Source organism: Penicillium macrosclerotiorum (assembly GCF_028827735.1).
Source record: "Penicillium macrosclerotiorum strain IBT 26536 chromosome Unknown utg000008l_segment0_segment0, whole genome shotgun sequence".
NCBI classification, from domain to species: domain Eukaryota; kingdom Fungi; phylum Ascomycota; class Eurotiomycetes; order Eurotiales; family Aspergillaceae; genus Penicillium; species Penicillium macrosclerotiorum.
Window position 1 is genome coordinate 2,434,063 of NW_026643087.1, and position 17,802 is coordinate 2,451,864.

Below are 17,802 nucleotides of genomic sequence, written 5' to 3' on the forward strand. Positions count from 1 at the left end.
GCATCCTCCCTGGGGTGGTGGATGGTTCAGCTCACGGACCTCAATCCAACAACGCCCTGTGGCGGTTCTAGCCTGGGAGCCTACGCCCTCGAGCCCAATTACCTATCCTCGCCTGGAGAGCGGCCGAGTTTGACTCGACCTGTCCAGTCAATCTCCACCCTCCACACCCGCTCCGCGCTGTAGCTGCTGCTTTTCCCCCCTCCGGGCCCGGCTTTACAGCTTCGCGTTACATTCCCCCCCCCCCTTCTGCCACTGCATCTTCTTTTCCGCCTCCATCTGCCGAACCGCCTATGCCGCGCTCTCTCCTGCTCTCTGCTCGGTGCAGACAATCGCCACCCCGGCTGTCATAGCAGCTTTCCCAGCTTCGCGGGGCTCTGAAAAATGCCGACGTATCCCATCCGTCGCCGCCCGCGCGAGTGTAAGACTTGCCTACCATGTCGCGCGAGCAAAGTCCGCTGCGACCGCAATGTGCCTTGTAGCAATTGCATCAAGCGCAACTTCACCTGTTCCTACGGTCGCCCGCCGCCGCCGGCCAAACTACCCATCCCTTCGGCCTCTGTCACAGCCTCTTCCACGCCGCTTCATTCCTCCTTCGCCTCTCCTGCTCTTCCGCCGCCCTACGGTGCATCGTATCCCCCGCGCGAGGGTTCCTCCACCTTCGACTCCTCCACCCGTACCAGCGATGATCAAGACCTTCCCGAGATCATCGATATTTCACAAGCCGAATGGGATGAGATCAATATCAAGATGGCTACGATGGAGCAAATTATCGGTAGCCTTCACTCGCTATTCAACGCACATTCTGTTCGGAGGCGGTCCGATCAACACGCGTCAGAACGAAAGGATTCGACCCGGTCGGAGGGAGTTTACGGTTCCAATGTGTTGAAGACCGGTGCCGTACATCTGGGGTCCCGATCGGCCCTGGTGGACATTTTGGACAAATCCAAGGCATCTCAAGATATAGCGCAGGCGCTGCCTCAGGAAGATCTGCTGGCAGAACTCGCCCTGGGGAACGAGTCGGCTGCATACCCGTTTGTCGATCTCTGGTCGTCTGATCCATATACTTTCAACATTGCCGGAGTCTGTGCGGTACTCCCGGACGATGAGCAATGCCAACGGTATGATTGGCTTTCTGCTAACACAGAAGATGTTACTCCTTCGCTGACTGTCACCTCGCTCCAGATTTTTGGGATTCTATAAAGAGATTGGCGCGGTGTTATATCCAGTCCTTCCAGATCTAGATGCACTCGGAAGGAAGGCAAATCAGTTACTCGAAGGACGACGGAGGGCAGGAGGTGTCTATAAACCAGATGCCAATGGATTAGTCAAACCATTTGGAATGGAGCTTGTCTTTCTCAGTCTGCTTTTTGCGGTGCTTGCCTCGGGTTGTCAATTGTCGGATCTTCCGAGCGCTGACCGGGAACTCACGTCATGGATATATGGTATGTTGCGACGAGTAAAGGCTATTTCCGAGCCATTCTCCCCCCTCCTCCCACTGACAGGTCGTATACAGTGTCTTGTGCATATCAATGTTTGCGGATGTTAAATTACGTATCGCAACCCACTGTAGAAGTTATCCAAATTCTTCTTATCATCAGCAATGTCCTTTCATATAACATGAACGCTGGTGCTTCTTACACTTTGCTTGGTAAGAGCGCGTCAATGTCGAGGTCAATGCCATCATACTGACTTCCATGTCCAGGCATGACGGAACGCATGTGCCTGGTGCTTGGTCTCCATGTCGAATCCACAGTTGCAACCACCGAGGAAAAGGCTGTGCGAAGGCGCGTTTGGTAAGCTGATGTTTCTCATTCATTTCTTCTGGTGAGCCCGTGACTTATGCCTCGTAGGTGGACGATGGCCTTTCAGAATAGCCATTTCTCACTTGCGTATGATCGACCATCAATCACGATGGTCAGTCAACCGGAGATTCCGTTCGATCGGAAATCGATGCCTGGTCATCGAACGTATTTTGAAACCCTGTGCCGCGTGGTCTCACTTGCGCTCGAAGTCCTCCGGACTCGCATGTACCCGGCTTCCGCTCAACCCCGATATCACGCGATTAAGGAGTACAAGCATCGTATTCAGCGGATGATTGCAGAGGCCACACCGCATCTGCGACATCGTGACCAATGTCGGTCGCTGGCCGAACACATCGAGCGTACTGAATTGCGCCTGCATTCCTCGTATTTACTTTCTGTTCTGTGCCGAGTTTCGTTAGATCAGCATGCACATCTAGACGATCAGAAACGGGCTTTGATCCGGGAAGATTGCATCAGCAGTCTGATCAGCACCATTGATGCCTTTGTCGAATTGCACGAGATCAACTCACATTGTTCTCGGTCTTGGATCAGCTTGCAGCGATCGATCGCGTCCGCTTTTCTCTTGGTCGCCAACGACGATAGCCAACGGACTTGGGAGTTGACCGACCGCCTCGAGAAAGTTCTCGCCGATCACGTCTATGCGGACGGCGAAGCGAACCTCAATGACCGCACCGATTCGGCTAAACACCTGGCTTCGTCCTTGCGAGCGCTGCGGGAGATCCGCGAGGCCTTCCGTGCGCGCAAACCGGAGCCCTCGGGATCGACTCCGAGCCAGACTTATTCCCCCTTAATCTTGCCGTCACCACCGTCTGTCGAGACCAGTCCAGGCCTGCCGCCAAATATGAACATTGCAGGCGCGGGCATGGGCGCAGTTCTCCCTATCGAGGATTGGAGTATGCGGAACATTCTGGGACGGGTCTCTGACGTGATGTTGTTCCCCGGTATGAGCAACTAGTACACACTCAATTATTTCACGCTTTCGATTTCTTGCACTCTCGGCGTTGGAAAAGGAGTGGAGGCTGTTGCTTTTTTTGGGTCAGGTTTGCTTGTTTTTCCGACTTGTGTTGGACAAAAGGGAGCCATTCGAGGATTTGGCTTTTTTTTCCCTTCCTTTCTTTTTGTTTGTTTTTTTATTCCGTGGATACCCTGCATGGCACTGGGACCAGTCAGTGCGGTTGATACTCACCACATACCCCTTCCATCCCTTGGCGCTATCTCGCATCGTCCGCGTCGTTACATGTCGCAAGCGATGAGGTCTGATTTCGCTTTAGCTTCAGCTACCCATTTACACCAAGAAGATCGGACCTTGAATGCACACGTACCCGAGTCTATCTACCTCGCTTGCACTCCGAAGCTTTGTAGTTCATCTGATCTCCTGTCAGCATGCTCAGTGCTACCCCGGCGAACGGGCAACAGTCGAGAGTTTCAAGTAGATCAATCCCGCATTTCCAACGGCCGCACCCGAGCCCCTCCCCGCCCTATATATCTTTCCAGGTCTAAAGCTAGCTTCGCCGGATCCGAGCACACAACCACGTTGCAACAGCGGCCCCTCAGGGGTTCCTGCGTTGAGATAAAATGCCGACCGTCGCGCTCTCTCATCCGCGGAGATCCGCCCGGAAACGCCCTCGCCGGGGCGACATCCTCTCATTCGTAGCTCACCTCGTGTCGACCCAATATGTGGAGTGGAATTGGAGGTGGAGCGGACAGTGCGTTTGCATTTTGGCTGGTTCGTTCGGCCGGCCGAGAAATCACCGCCGCCCCATTGCGGAGATCGTCTGATCGGCTCTGCTTATGGTGTCTCCACATCATCGTGACAGCTTCTAATTCCTTCCTCGCACCTTGCGAATCGGAATTGGCGCTGTCGGGGATTGCTTGCCCTATGATTCTTCCGGAATCCGCATTCTTTGGGGGCGCTTCTCGTCACGGAGCTTAACGCCGGAAGTGGGGTGGTTTCTGGATGTTTCGTCTCGCCTGGGCCTCTGACCGTATAGAAAGAGTATGCCCCAGACAAATCCGGATCTAGGATGGAGCCTGATCAAGTATGGTCTCGAGGCAGGACATCTTCAATCAATAAATGACGAGTCATCCGTGGTAGCATTCCGATAACCGGATGAGTTGATTCGTGCCTCACAATCTGTCATCCGTCATACTCCCATTGACACCCCGGCATATTCCTCTGTTTGGTGACTCTCGGACTTAAGAGATATTTGGAAAACAACATCTCGATCTGATTCCCGACGATTGGAAGCGCGGGTGGATGAGTAGCTTATTTTCCACTTGATAGACATAGGTGTCACCACTCATGATGAAATGCTCGAGACCCGCATCTTCGGTTCGCTTTCTATGACTGTGTAGCATTCAATTGCTTATGATCCGGCATTCTCAATTTACTCCGACCTGCTCACTCAGTCGACTTTTACTGGTTCAGAGCACAAATGGCTGATGTCCTCTCTGGCTTGAAGCGCCCTGAGGGTAGGACTGCGCGTTGCACAGACGCATATCATGATATCATATCAATTACACTGGACCTGCCCATAAAATCTTCATTTTCTATTTAACTACCGAGGGTGTCAAGGCATTCGGATTGGTAGGATTGAAATCCTGATAGACATCTGGCAGTAGGGGATAGGGGGATACACACATCTTCGAATCTCTTCGCTGTCGGGCCTTATGCATTTTTTGGAGAATCCACGATCCGCAGGAATCAATATGATTATCAAACTATTGGCCATATAGCTCGAATGGAGACATGATTAAAAATAAACTTGGTTCTATGTATGAGCGTGAATTAAGAACATCATATGATTTCGATTCCCTCTGGATCGATCATTGTACTGTACAATGCCTTGCTCATGTCATTCAAGGATCTTCCCAAGAAATCTGTTCTTGTGGCCACTTCAGCCAGACATGAAACCTTTCATCCAACGCGGAAAATAGCTGTCTCATCAGCCGGTGACTGATACCTTCCATCCACCACATCCATTCAATTTGTCGCAAGGCTACAGAGAAGTATCCAAAAATGATCAGAGCGATGTGTTGTTCTTGTAGCAGTAACTGGAGGTATTCATCAGAGACTTCAAGAAGCCAGGCGAATACATCTGCTGTCTGAAGATTTGGACCCTCGCCTGGCTTCATGACTACAGCGAGCGTTCTGCCAATTGCGTCTGCAGTTTCTAAGTATACTTTGCGCTGTTCTTCATTCGCTTGGAGCTCTTTTCGTATCATCTGTTTCAACTCCCAGACATACACCTGACCCTGCTCTAGTGTCTGTGCATCGCGGCGAATGGCGGACAATCGGCCTCCATTTATGAAAATGGGCGCCAAAGGCCCTGCGAGAAAATCGTGATCGCTCTGCTTGCTATGCTGAATCACTGTCTTTGTCCCACGAAAAAGTAGGGCCCAATCAGTGAGGCGACCCTGTTCGAACAACACGAGAAAGTTGTCTTCAGATTGGGCTCTTGCACAAGAGAAGATACATGTTAATGATGTGACTAGAAACAAGCCAGGTCCATTGCCCTCGGCCAGTAATGACATGTTCGGAGTTACCAAGCGGAGAGCAGTGTCATGGTGTATGTGCGCTTGGGCGATACAACTGGCTTTCCGAGATGGGTCAGACCTAGCAAGATGAAGAGCACTGATAGCTAGTATTGCGTGCAAAGCGGCGGGCATCCGAAAGCCGATCCTGGGAGCCTCATCACGCCAGATTGCCTGGATTGCCGGTGTGCGAGATATTGTATAGCAGGTCGATATCATGTAGTGATGCAAGAGCTCCATATCAAAGACAGGAAGATTTGATCCCAGTATAGGCGACAGATTGGCATTTTGGGTACCCTGTGAGAATGTCGCCCAAGTATTTGGGCTGGCAATCTCCGACGCAGGGGCTGCTTCTATACGTGGTATCGGCTTCACTTCATTGCTGGTAACTGGCAATGTAGTGACGGTAAAGGAGCACGAAACCCCGTGCTTTGCACAGTTTCCACAGCGGGGCTTTATCTCATCACACTGACATACAATTAGATTTAAACCCCAAGTGGTGCGCGTAGCTAAGACTGGGGGAATTGTTGGGCAGAGCGATGATGCGTACTTTGACCTTTCTTCGTTTGCATTGTAGACACCCAGCCCGTGACTTCCGGTGAGAACGCCTACCCGACGGAAGAGAGCTCATTGCAATTGACAACCTCTTAATGTATACATTTAGATATCTGTAGGGCAAAAAGCCATTCTCGACACGCACACGCGTGTCGTTCGGGACTCTGACTAATCAGCGTGCAGAAAAGCCGAGATGTGGAAAAGACCACGTGATCCGGCATGACCAAGCGAAGTGCTCGAATACGCACTCGAATACTCAAATAACTTGGCCAAATACCTCACTTCTTTCACAGGACATTGATAAATGGAGAATCTATACAGTAGTCTGATGGCCCATAATGGGAAATATGTTCTCCACATTTTCAAGGTGCAAAAGCTAGAATTTGCCATAATTGTGGTTTGCCCGGCTCTCGCAGTCTCCAGTTCTCATGCCAGATCATTCTCGTTGTTGGCCTTCCATAAACTTTCTCTTTGTAGGAATAAATCCTTAAGGGTCATCAAGTGCAGTTTCTCTGTTGGTCGCAAAAAAAAAATGGGACTAGACCAAGATGCTCTTGATCTATCCAATATGTATCTATCTCTCAAATGTCAAGATCCTTCACGGTGTCTAGGTTCCTCTAATCATATTCACGAATACTTGGACAAGACTTTAATCCATGGGTTTCAAGGATAATGAATAAGATGAACTCGCAATGTGCATTGTTGAAGTGATGCATCGTGCTCGGGGATAATGATAAGCTAGAAATGGTAATAAGGAAGAAAGAAGGTCACGGACTTAATGCAGCGTTTTCTGTTGCTGGCCACCATACCATCGCATAGAGTGGAACCCCTGGGCCACCAGGCTGGAGGGTTGCATCAGTGGCCACCTTCCCTTTGCCGAGAACGATTTCTTCAATCTCCTCGAATCCCATCGAAAGGTATAATTTTCGGGAGCTGGGCGTGGTCGCTTCCAGCCAGATTGGGACGTTTTCAGTCTGTGCTTTCCTCTGATGGTATTGCATAATGGCCTTGGCAAGTCCTATGTGGATATTAGTTGATTGATTCGGGAGAAACCCAAGGTTTGATGCTGTAATTACCCTTCCCGCGGTGTTCGTACTCCGTGCCAATGCTGAAGATATAGTAGTAACGTCTCTCTCCATGAAGACCCTTTCTCTTTGCGTTATCGGTCATGCCTGAAAAGTCGGTCCAAAGTCGCTAATTGTTGTGAGAAGTGAGTATCCATATCGCATTAAACCACGTTCTCGACCGTACCTTGAGACCCAGGAAACCCAATTTCCAGAGAACGCAGAGGAAGCCGGAATAGAGAAGTGTCCAGACGTTGTCGATATACCTCCCCGGGGGGATGACAACTGAGGCGGCCTTCCAGCCATCAGCCTCGGTGATCATCGCATCATTGAGCAAAGCCGACCTGACGAGGGTTGTCCAGTATGTGGGTAGAAACGCCAGTCTTTCATCCCGGGACATATTGAGCAACATATACGCGACAACCGGGTCGTTGTCGAAGACACGGCCATTCAGCTGCGCGACAGGCTGCAGCATCTCTATTGATGATTAGATCCCAGGCCAAGCCCCACAGCGGAATGACCTACCATGTCTGCCGTGTGAGAGCCGCACCGGCGTCTGTGCCATGATTTCTGGCGGAAGAGATATTAGGTCAAGTTAACCAGTCCATATAAATAGAATATTTCTTTTCTGCGCTCTCGGGCTCAATTTCGACATGCTGGTGGTGGTGTACATGAGAACTGAGGTGAGCCCGTGGAACCGACGTAATCAATCACCTTATGTAATCATAACCTTTTTTGAACCTGTTCAAGTTGCATCATCTCCTTTTCATGCCAGATTAGAGTCAGGTAATTGAATTCTGGCAAAGCGTGAAAAATGTGAATCAATCAATAAGAATACTGGAAACAAAGCAAAAAAATTGAGTGCAGCAAAGAGAGATGCCTAAAAGGTGATTCTTGAATTGACGAAGAGTCGACCCAGGTCTGTATACAAGAAATAATCAGGCACTGAGGAGTGGTCCAAGTGCTCCGGAGTCGGATGGCCACGATAAGTGGAGTCCTTTGATATTTAAAGGAGATGCAGAGGGCAGAGAAAGAGGAAAAGCAAATAGAATTCAATTAGCTAAAAATAATTCAAAGCGTGCGAGGTGTTTTGCTAGGAGTTTCGATTAACTTGAAGAACGGTAGACGAATAATAACCCGGAATTACTGCCATCGTTGTGCCATCTGCTGCCCCAGAAGTGACCCTGTAATTGGACTGAAGAAGCTCGCCTGTTCCGCAAGGGCGGTGGAACTGTGTTCCATATTTCTGCGCGAAATCTGGGTCCTCGCGACTGGATCAAAGCTCCGTTAGCAATGTTGACAATCGATTAAAGACCTCACCTACGCAATTTGCTCTAGAGCATCGCAGTATGCTCTAATGACCGATGAGTCGGAGCCACGTCCAGGGTCGCACCAATAGTCCGCATCTCGCCAGCCTCCAGTCAACACCGATCGCTTCAAGGCTACGCTACCCGCCTCCATCGCGCTTCGTGATAATGGAATTCGAGTCGTGGGGGTAGCTGATGAGCGTAAGCATTTAAACTTGGATGAAAGAGAATTTGACTTACTGGCACCGGGGTACATGTTCCGAAGGTGCTTACGAAGCTCGGACTGAACTGAGTGTTGAAGCTGTAACCACACATGATGTTCCCCTCACGAATGACATCGCAGCTACTATTGTCAGCATCAATTTCCCTTCAATGAAGATCTGAAATATATACACAAGTGAGTTTTGCTTGTTGAGCACCATCATCGGGTTTTGTTGGGGGTTGACAAGCAGGCCCTCGTGAATGTCCGAAGCCTTGATACCGCCAAAACGACCCGTGGCGAGGAGTCGATTCACCACACTTTGTGGAAGCTAATTGATATTGTGATTTGGGATGGGACTTAGTGATTCAATTCTCAGCTGATGAATTGAATGCCTGTCAGAAAACAAACCATGAGCGTAAACATAACGTGGGTCTGGGTTACCTGCGTTGAGCATTTCTGAGCAATCGAAATCGGCTCTAGTCAGACTTTGAGCTATGTGCGCCATAGTTGTTGTTACAATAAATAAAGTGCTGTATACAACATCAAACTCTCTCGAATGATTAGAAAAGAAGTCAATATCTGATATTGAGAAAGATAGAGAGGGGCACGGCTCCTAGCTAGAAGTAGGTGCTAGGAACGCATCCGGGCACAAGAATCCAAGTCCTAGGCTTGTTGTTTGAGAGACCTGGGGAAAGGATATTTAGTTATTTAGTTTCCAATTGTCAGAAGAAGACTATTTCCTTCAAATCAAAACCTTAAATTCGAAACTGGCTTTTCGTTATCCCTGACAAGAAATAACTCGCCGCACGGCAATGTTTTCCCGGAAACTTTCCCGCACTAGCTTAATCCGGAATTTATAGCCTCAGTATTCATGGGCACAGGGTGCAGAGCTTAAATAATCTCTAAAGTAAGGATATTTTCGAGCTTTTTGTAAAGATGCGATTATTAGTGAATAAATAGTGGTTTATTGAAGAAGTCATAATTAAATCTTTTATCCGGACACTACATAGGTCTTCACCTCGCAGCAGGACGTATCACGGGCTATTACTTTGATAAGTTTTGAAGTATTTCAGATTGAGATCCCTGGTCAAAAATTCCATGTGTGAAAACACAGCTGAAGTTTGACCCTATGCCTTTTCATCCTTTTGAGTTGAGGAGGCCGTCTAAGAGACGAAGTACGCTTGAGAATTCAACTAGACCTAGTTTTCTTCAAGACTAGGCTAAAATATCGATGCTCTTTTTTAGTCGACTGACAGAGGTGTATGCAGAGAAGAAGAATGGAGATGCGGAGTTGCGATATATTTTTTGTCTCAAAATTGGGGTCTCGAAGTCTCACATCCCTTTAAAATAATTTGGACGATCGAGCACCAATATCCTACTGTTCAGCCGTTCCGTTGCCATGAATACCTCTGTCGTATCGAATCTTATTAAACACAACCTAGGCCACTCGGTATAGAAATACCTGATTATAGAACAATAAACTGCGAGTTTAGGCCCTGACGAAACAAAACCAGTCTCGAAAAGTCACGGTCCAGATTTGACGCGAAAATACGCTTAGTATTTCATAGCTATTGTATTGATCCATCTTCGGCCGCTATCCCCTTAATTGGGGGTTGAATTTATCATTCACTTCGGCCTTAAGTAGAAACATATGGTAATTTGAAGACAAGCTCTTTAGAAGAAACGAAACATAGCATTCTTGATAGATCTGATTCTTGTTTGGCTTTATTAGGGCTCCGCTGAAGGCCCTGTGTAGATGTCATAAACAAAAAGGAGTGAAGTCCAGGTGGCTACCGCTATGTAATCGATCGCAACTGACTGGAATCTTCAACATCTCAAGTCATGCAAGAGTCATTGAACAGAAGCTTGATGATATTCTTCTCCACTTAAATCGAAAGTCTAAAGAGTCAAAGGGTGAAAATAGGGGGTGCGAGCATCTACCTCTAAAATCAGAAACATCACCCGCGACGACACTAATTGAAGCAGACTATTCGAGCACAGAGTTAGATCAACTCCCCTATGATGATGTCAAGATAATACCAGGATACCAGATGACACAGGATGAAGCGGATCTTGTTCTTAAAAGTTATATGGGCACAATGGTGCATTAATTCCCCTTTGTCCCGCTACCAGTGTGCAGGGCATCCTTCATGCTCAAGGAAACCCCGTTGCTTCTGAAAACCATTCTATGGGTCTGCAAGTCATCTCTTCTATATACAAATAAGTCGTTTGAGATATGGTTTCGAAGACATATTGCTCATCGCGTTGTGGTTTTAATGGACAAAAATCTCGAGCTTCTTCAGGCCATACTTGTTTTCTTAGCATGGTGAGTGAGGTATACGGCGACTTTAGTGCGCACTTCCTGACTTCTGATACTCTTCTAGGAAGGACATTCAATTTTACGTGCACGGCCACGATACAAGTCTCTTCCAACTGGCTATAGGAATCGCGGGTGATCTAGGACTCACAAATTGTCCAGATATTCCAGAGCTTGCATTTGGATCTATAGTTGAAGACACAGCCCGTCTCCGAAATGACCTTCGTCCTCAAGCACTGCACTCTAGCGCCGATCGTTGGGCTTTTCTATCTAAGTTCAGTGTAAGTGTTTCGAATGATAACTTTTCCGCAATGATGCTGACCCTTATCTTCCATAGATTATCCGGGTTGATGGGCAGAAGACATAAGCTTGGACATAAAAGCTACCTTGATCGGTGCTGCACACGATTGTTTCAGGACCAGGAGTTCAGCACTGACTCATTACTTGTACATCTTGTACAACTCCGCCGAATCGCAACTCGTGTCGACAATATTTTCGGTACCAGACGAGATACTGTGAATGGCAAGTCGCATATGGTCTCCTTCCAATGGAGCCAAGGCTTAGCCATGGCATCAGCTCAGAATGAACTCGATACGTATATAAAGAATTTGCCCGATTCGTTCCAATCAAACTAGAGGTATTACCTCGATTTGCCCTACCGGGACTAATCACCGTTTTCAGACCTTTTACGAGAAAAATATAATGCAATACGCATCCGACTGTTTGAATCAATAACCCACTTCAGCCCAAGCGATGACGCCGAGCTGATCTTGATCAGATCAAGGACCATGTGGGAATGTCTACAGAGTGCGCATACACTTCTCGATTTATTCTTGACGATTCCGCCGGAGACCTTCCCATCCCTCACCTTCGTCACCATGCTTAATCGCGCATTGGGTATTATCAAAGCTGGGTCACTTCTTTGCTTAAACGATCATGACTGGGACAAAGGCTTCGCCAGGAGAAAAGTAGACTTGCGACACGTTCTACAACGCCTCAGTGAACGGTTCGAAGAAGCAACCCGACTTGGACATCCACGGTGTGGTATTGAGATGGATGATTTACCCATGTTTTCTGGGTATGCGAGAAATTTTGAATGGATCAATGGATGGTATTCTTCTAACTCCGACCATGAAACTGCCTATCTTCTTACAAATTTGACGGATCAACTGTTTAACCACGGCGCGGATGGTGCGGAGCTCTGGCAGTATTTGTCAGAATACTCATGCGAGGGGCTTTTGTAGAGATTCCCCTGGACAGAGATAACAACCGTGCAGGAAACAACAATCATCTAATTGAAGGTACTCGAGGCCTATGTTATAATTGGTCGATCAGAATGGAACCTGACTTACTGGGGTTAAGAACAGAAAACAAACTGGACTGTCTGCAAAAATCTATAATAATACTCAATGTAGCGATGGCGGTGACGAATGCAAGGCTCGGTTGAGAAGAGCCTTTGACTTAAGAGCTGAACTGGCGGCTTTTATTGCAGAGTGTTGGGAAGGAGGGGAGTCGGAATTTATGTTGGTTTTCCTAGGGGTTACTTCAACTTCAACTTCCGCTTCAGCTTCGGCGATGGATGGCCAGATGTGATTATTCGGTTTCTGAAGCCTGGACACACGGCTACAGCTTATAGGGACGAAAACGTTGCGAGTGAGGTCCAGAAAATGGAGCTCCTCCGACAAAACACTGATATTCATAATTGCTCGTGGTCATAGCTGGTGCTTAAATGCCGAGAGCCCACAATGCCTTGGTCCGTTTATCATGGAAAAGTCAGCATGCACATCTTTTGGGAATGAAGGGCTTCGAGAATTCGCGTTAAGGGTGAGGCTCCTATGTTACAACTCGCATTGTCCACTGTTATTAGTCGTCAGCCAAGATGCATGTTCTCTAGGGAGTGAATGGGAACTATTGGGTTCCGGGATAGCACCGTCCGGCTCGGACAGTTACAAAATATGGCCAGCACAATATAATAACCCGGTATTTCACGATACAAGGTTGAGGTCTGTGATATTCTCATGATATTATTGCACAAGTCGTTTAACATGCCTTGGCACTAGGAGGGGAGAGTGTAAATGGGGACACCAATTTCCCGAAGATCTGGACAATTAAGCATTCAAAGTGCATAAAAAGCAGGTGAAAGGATGCCCTGGCATCAATTAAAATCTACATTATTAAATTCAACTTTCACATAGATTTCAATATAATCATAAAGCCAAGGTTGTATCCTGGACACAAAGACGGTGATGCAAAGAAAGTGAAAAGAGCCAGCACCCATATGTTCATACATTGAGTCCCCCTTGACTGACTCGTCTCACTTTCTCAGAGATTGCCTCTCCCCAACCTATTGACTTCGCCCGCTTCCGTTTCTTTCTCTCCAATTCTTCCAACGGCCTGCGTGCGCCTTCGCGACGTTGCCAAAAGTCCTCGTCAATATTCATGCGATGGTTTCCGTATCCAAGGTAGTTATCAAATCGTTTGCGCATGGCTGAATCCTCAGCTGGGACAACACTTGGAATTTTGCCTTTGAATGACTCCCAGTGCAGAAATACCTTGACAGGGTAAAAAATAAATTCCGACAGCAAACCCTTGGTGATTTTATGAGATTTGGCCACAATTTGGCGTAGCTTTTCACTGAACGCCATAAGTAAAGCTATTAATATTATAGCAAACGAGGCAGGTGCTGAGATGACGATTATATTAGCACAGTCAACAAATTCCGCGAGAAGCGTCCTTACCAGCAATTTCTGCCATCTCTGCCAACGTGAGATTTTGTTCGGTCCCGCTCCATTCGCGAGCATTGATACCAAATAAAGAGGTGAAGAAAGACAGTGGAAGAAAGCTGCACAAATTAGCCATATACGAGATGGTACCACCGCAGAAAGCGTTTCCGTACATTACTGTGAATATAGTGAAAACCATTAGAGATCGGGATTGGTTTTGAGTTTCTTCTGCCTGCCATCGTGCCATCTTTGATTCATCGACATTGGCCTGCTTCTGTTTAAGGTCGAGGAGGGTCTCAACGGCCTTCTGCGCAAGATGGCTGTTTTCCTTCATATCGCCAATCTGGGTACGGTACTCGTCGATCCGCATTTGAGCTGCATCCAGAAAGACCTTACCACACCCTTTGCGATCAAAGTATTTCATCATGCTCTTCATCACAGTATCCTGTTGGTCGAGAAGTTTTAATATAGTTGATAATTCGTCTTCTATGTCTCGTAATTCTAAAAGCACCGATAGATCGTCACGATTACGGCGCGCAGTTTGGCGGTCTCGAGCGTCAAGTTGGGCAGCCGTCATCATTTTCCCTCCGCCGTTAGATCATGATCAGCCGGTCGATTCGTGAAGCCGCGATTACGGAATCGCTTGAATGATTTCGTCACAGATTCGGTCTGCCCATACGAGTGGCGATTAGTTGGTTGACGATAGAACTCACAGGGATCATGGAACGAACCAAGATACTGATAGACTCTTCGAAGATGCGAAGGACTTGTAGGTCATGGTGTAAAGTTTTGTCAAGTAGAACAGTTGTAGCATGCAGCATGATCAGAGCCGCAAGATCACCAGCTGTCTCAAAACGCCGCGCCAAGTCGCCATTCAGCTCATTATAAATGCTGCTATGCAGATTGGTTTGCTCAAATAATTTGCCTTCGGATGTAGTCGCCTCCTGGTTCGGGAAGAATGTTATGACGGTTTTCTGGTCCACAATCCACAGCCAAAGCTGGTCAACCATCAACACATTCCCGTCCATAAAGTCTATAGCGTCGCCTTCTTCCGGGTCATCCTGGCTGGCCTCCAGATATTTCTTAAGTTGGTCATCTATGCGACTTGGCTTGCGGGTTCGTTTCCAAAGCATCTGATCGTCATCACGAGCGACAGTGGATCGCAGATTTGGGTATCCATATTGATCGAGTGTCCGACGGAAGTGGATCGGCGGCTCGGACCCAAGATACTGCCAAATGAGCTGGGCTTCAAGACTGGATTTTGCAACCCGGTTTGGAACAGGTCTTGATCGTCCTTGGCGCAGTCGATCTTCGACTACCTGGCGGCGTTGAATTAGGTTGCGGTATCTGTCCCAGTGAAGCTATTGAAAGATTAATATTAGCAGACAAACGAAGATTTAAGAAACATGGTTACCCACGTAAGGTGTCTGCACAACGAAAATTAGCATAGTTACCCCAAGAAGATGTGCAGGAAATGTAGACTTACATAGAGTGCTAGTTGAGGATCATCTGATGCCCCTCCTTCATTCCCTTGCGATACATCCATTTGACGTGAATGGATGCATTTCGGACGGACGAAGCGAGCATGCGGCTCCCTGTGGCGGGCCCTGTTTAATAGTAGATACCAGTTTTCTTCATTGATAAATTTCCTCAGGAAATTTGGCTCATGGCGATCTTTACATGCCCGACGGATCACTTGCGACACCCATCCGGTATGTGTGTAGGGGACATGAATCCACAGGAGTTTTTCGGTATCGGGTTCTGGTTGATCAAAACGAGGAACGGAACGAGGGATGTCGCGAGCTTCAGCGTTTTGGTTAATACGGTCCCGGGTGGATGATGGGATCGATAAAAAGCCTGCTTGATGCGGCGAGGGAGAACTAATCCGCTGGATGGTGAGTATACATGTGATCCTGATGGAGGGGATTGTGCTTGAAAGTCTTACGAGGGACGAGAACTACTAGTCTGCGAGCTGCCATCTGATGCATTGCGCTTGTGAGAGTCAAGGGGTGCTAATCCCAGGGCTTTTGCAATAGAACTCGCGCGTTTCCGTTCTCGGGGTGGTGGGGGACTCTCACTCGTGCTGCGATCAAAGTATCCATCCATCGCAGCTTCCGTGATATGTATCGTTGGGGATTGGGGTGCTGGATCTGGGAAGCTTTCTCCCCGTCTCATAGAGGGCCTTGACTGTCTAGGATCCTTCTGATGGGGGGCTATTTGGTGATCTTGTTCTGGATCCTGGGCGTGCTCATCTGGCCCTGGGGCCTGGTGGGAGGAAGGGTATCGACTGTCAAAACTGCTTAAGGACGAATCATCTAATCCTCCAGGCTGTACACGTTTGAGTCTTTCTCGTAGACACGTTGACGGGCCTCGGGCCAGATAATCTTCCAGTGATACTCGTGTGGACCATAGTTTCAGGGGGCTTTCATCACTGACCCCAAGGGCTGTATCCTCAAAGAAACCATTGATTTGCACCATGACCTCTCCTTCTACACGAAGAGGAGTGTCCATATGCGTTGATAATTCGACAGCAAGGCCAACCGCCTCTCCCAGTTCCATCAGAAATTGTTCTTGTGCTGTTTCTTGGCCTTGGAAGCATGCCGTCCCGACGTGATCAGTCGCCAAAGGGATTTCATTCTCGTGTTCAATACCTAGCAATCCAGATATGATGGACGTGATTGGAGCATGGAACTCCATCGTGTTCCCAGTCTCCATGTCCATCACATGTAACGTCGAATCCAAGGTCTCCAGGAACGACCAGACTTTCATGTCCGCGGACAACGCTTTGAACTGGTTGGAGAGATGCCATAGTCTTTCTTGCCGCGGCCGAAACTGCTCTCGTAATGACAGTGGGATCTCGTGGTCTAAATGCAAGAGCCGCCGGATGCTCGGGCCATACTCATCCGCGGAGAGATAGGTCGAACCTTGGTGAGGAGTCGCGAAGAAGGCGATGCCATGGCAGCTGGTCAGGATAGCCTGGCTCGGCTCGGCCCGTGACGCCAGCGCCAGACACGCCTTGGCCACGAGCCCGCCGGTGCTGTGACACAAGAAAAAGAGCGGACGACGTCTGCTGTCCTGCTTGCGTTCGTCCAGCAGCGTATTAAGCAGCCGCTGACCCAAGTCATCGATTTTATCGTGCTCCCGCAGGTCCCCATGGTTGTACAACAGCACCCGCGCCCGCGGCATGCGCCTGATCAATAACGTGCTGATCCAGGGAGATGTTGAATTCTGCGCTGTCCATGCTTTTTGGTGGTTTGCGCCGATGGGTGGAATCGCAACTATACTGTTCCAACGTCAGTGACCAGCTCCCGGTCGCAGGGTCCGACTCGCTTACTCCACATTGGTCTTCTCCGCGGCGATGACATGCTCGAACCACGCGCCGGTGGGTGACGTTGGCAGCATCGTGGCTTCGGGACCTGGCATGCAATCCCAGTCCACGAAGGATTCAGCGGAGAAAAAGAAGTGCGATTTCAGCTGGACCGGAGGCCATCTTTAACCCGAACGCTGGGCTTTTTTTTCAGCCTCATGTCGCGATCATCTGCGCGGGCGCGTTCCCTCTCGGCTCCCGCTGGTTGGCCCTGAAGGCGAGTTGGCTGTGCCCGCTGATCCCGTGAGTCAATGCACATCACCCGGGCACGGGGCGTTCAAGCAGAATATGCAGCCCTTGATCACAATCGGGTCTAGTCTATTGTTATACGGGGATCGAGGGCAAACGGAGGGGTGAACCTATTGACATTGTCATTATCTATGCATCGGAGTCCCTCTTCCGCCATTTGCTCACTGTGGCGATCTGGGCTCATCACTGAGCCCCCTAAGTAGGCCATAAACCTTCGTCAACATGGCAAGAGAGGCATGGTTTTATTCATATAGGAATAAGTATTTTCTCTCCGTGTGATAATATGTGTCCGCGCATGGTTACACGTTGATAGACTTTGAGAGTTACTAAAAGAGTATGGAGAAAATAGCCATTTTTATCTGGATGGGACTTTTTTCGTCTTGTCTCATTTCTTGCAACAAAAGAATGACAATGTAAAGAATGAAGATCTTAAGAAATAAGCCATACCCATGGTCACTTCGTATCCCTCTAACCCGTTTCGGATGCGATTTAGTGTCGATTGATACAGGATCACTTAGCTGCTCAAAAAGAGTAGTATCTATAGCATCTAGAAGATTAAGTAGTGAGTGAACTTACCACAAGTTACTCTATTTCAAGCTGACTATAACAACATGGGCGTCCCTTGATGGTAAGATATCATGATGCGCTACTACTAGGACGT

General features: G+C 48.4%; 6 protein-coding genes across 6 annotated transcripts; 2 read left to right on the top strand and 4 right to left on the bottom strand.

Annotated features, from left to right (window-relative positions):
- Positions 1 to 381: 381 nt before the first annotated feature.
- N7462_009062 (Zn(II)2Cys6 transcription factor) lies at positions 382 to 2,778 on the top strand (the record flags this gene model as incomplete). The annotated part of the gene is made up of 5 exons (XM_057080776.1): positions 382 to 1,118; positions 1,183 to 1,442; positions 1,514 to 1,648; positions 1,703 to 1,793; positions 1,851 to 2,778. The coding sequence occupies 5 exons, from the start codon at positions 382 to 384 to the stop codon at positions 2,776 to 2,778; spliced, it is 2,151 nt and encodes a 716-aa protein (XP_056931104.1).
- A 1,904-nt stretch (positions 2,779 to 4,682) lies between these two features.
- N7462_009063 (Zn(II)2Cys6 transcription factor) lies at positions 4,683 to 5,988 on the bottom strand (the record flags this gene model as incomplete). The annotated part of the gene is made up of 2 exons (XM_057080777.1): positions 4,683 to 5,825; positions 5,908 to 5,988. The coding sequence occupies 2 exons, from the start codon at positions 5,986 to 5,988 to the stop codon at positions 4,683 to 4,685; spliced, it is 1,224 nt and encodes a 407-aa protein (XP_056931105.1).
- A 691-nt stretch (positions 5,989 to 6,679) lies between these two features.
- N7462_009064 (GNAT family N-acetyltransferase) lies at positions 6,680 to 7,541 on the bottom strand (the record flags this gene model as incomplete). The annotated part of the gene is made up of 4 exons (XM_057080778.1): positions 6,680 to 6,930; positions 6,989 to 7,106; positions 7,164 to 7,453; positions 7,502 to 7,541. The coding sequence occupies 4 exons, from the start codon at positions 7,539 to 7,541 to the stop codon at positions 6,680 to 6,682; spliced, it is 699 nt and encodes a 232-aa protein (XP_056931106.1).
- A 528-nt stretch (positions 7,542 to 8,069) lies between these two features.
- On the bottom strand, positions 8,070 to 8,539 carry N7462_009065 (uncharacterized protein; the record flags this gene model as incomplete). Its single annotated transcript, XM_057080779.1, has 3 exons — positions 8,070 to 8,247; positions 8,301 to 8,475; positions 8,524 to 8,539. 3 exons carry the CDS (start codon positions 8,537 to 8,539, stop codon positions 8,070 to 8,072), a joined length of 369 nt encoding a protein of 122 aa, XP_056931107.1.
- A 2,096-nt stretch (positions 8,540 to 10,635) lies between these two features.
- On the top strand, positions 10,636 to 11,169 carry N7462_009066 (uncharacterized protein; the record flags this gene model as incomplete). The annotated part of the gene is made up of 3 exons (XM_057080780.1): positions 10,636 to 10,811; positions 10,870 to 11,083; positions 11,140 to 11,169. 3 exons carry the CDS (start codon positions 10,636 to 10,638, stop codon positions 11,167 to 11,169), a joined length of 420 nt encoding a protein of 139 aa, XP_056931108.1.
- A 1,915-nt stretch (positions 11,170 to 13,084) lies between these two features.
- N7462_009067 (uncharacterized protein) lies at positions 13,085 to 16,927 on the bottom strand (the record flags this gene model as incomplete). The annotated part of the gene is made up of 8 exons (XM_057080781.1): positions 13,085 to 13,485; positions 13,541 to 14,110; positions 14,161 to 14,194; positions 14,257 to 14,886; positions 14,944 to 14,952; positions 15,012 to 15,405; positions 15,471 to 16,808; positions 16,860 to 16,927. 8 exons carry the CDS (start codon positions 16,925 to 16,927, stop codon positions 13,085 to 13,087), a joined length of 3,444 nt encoding a protein of 1,147 aa, XP_056931109.1.
- Between the last annotated feature and the right edge of the window lie 875 nt (positions 16,928 to 17,802).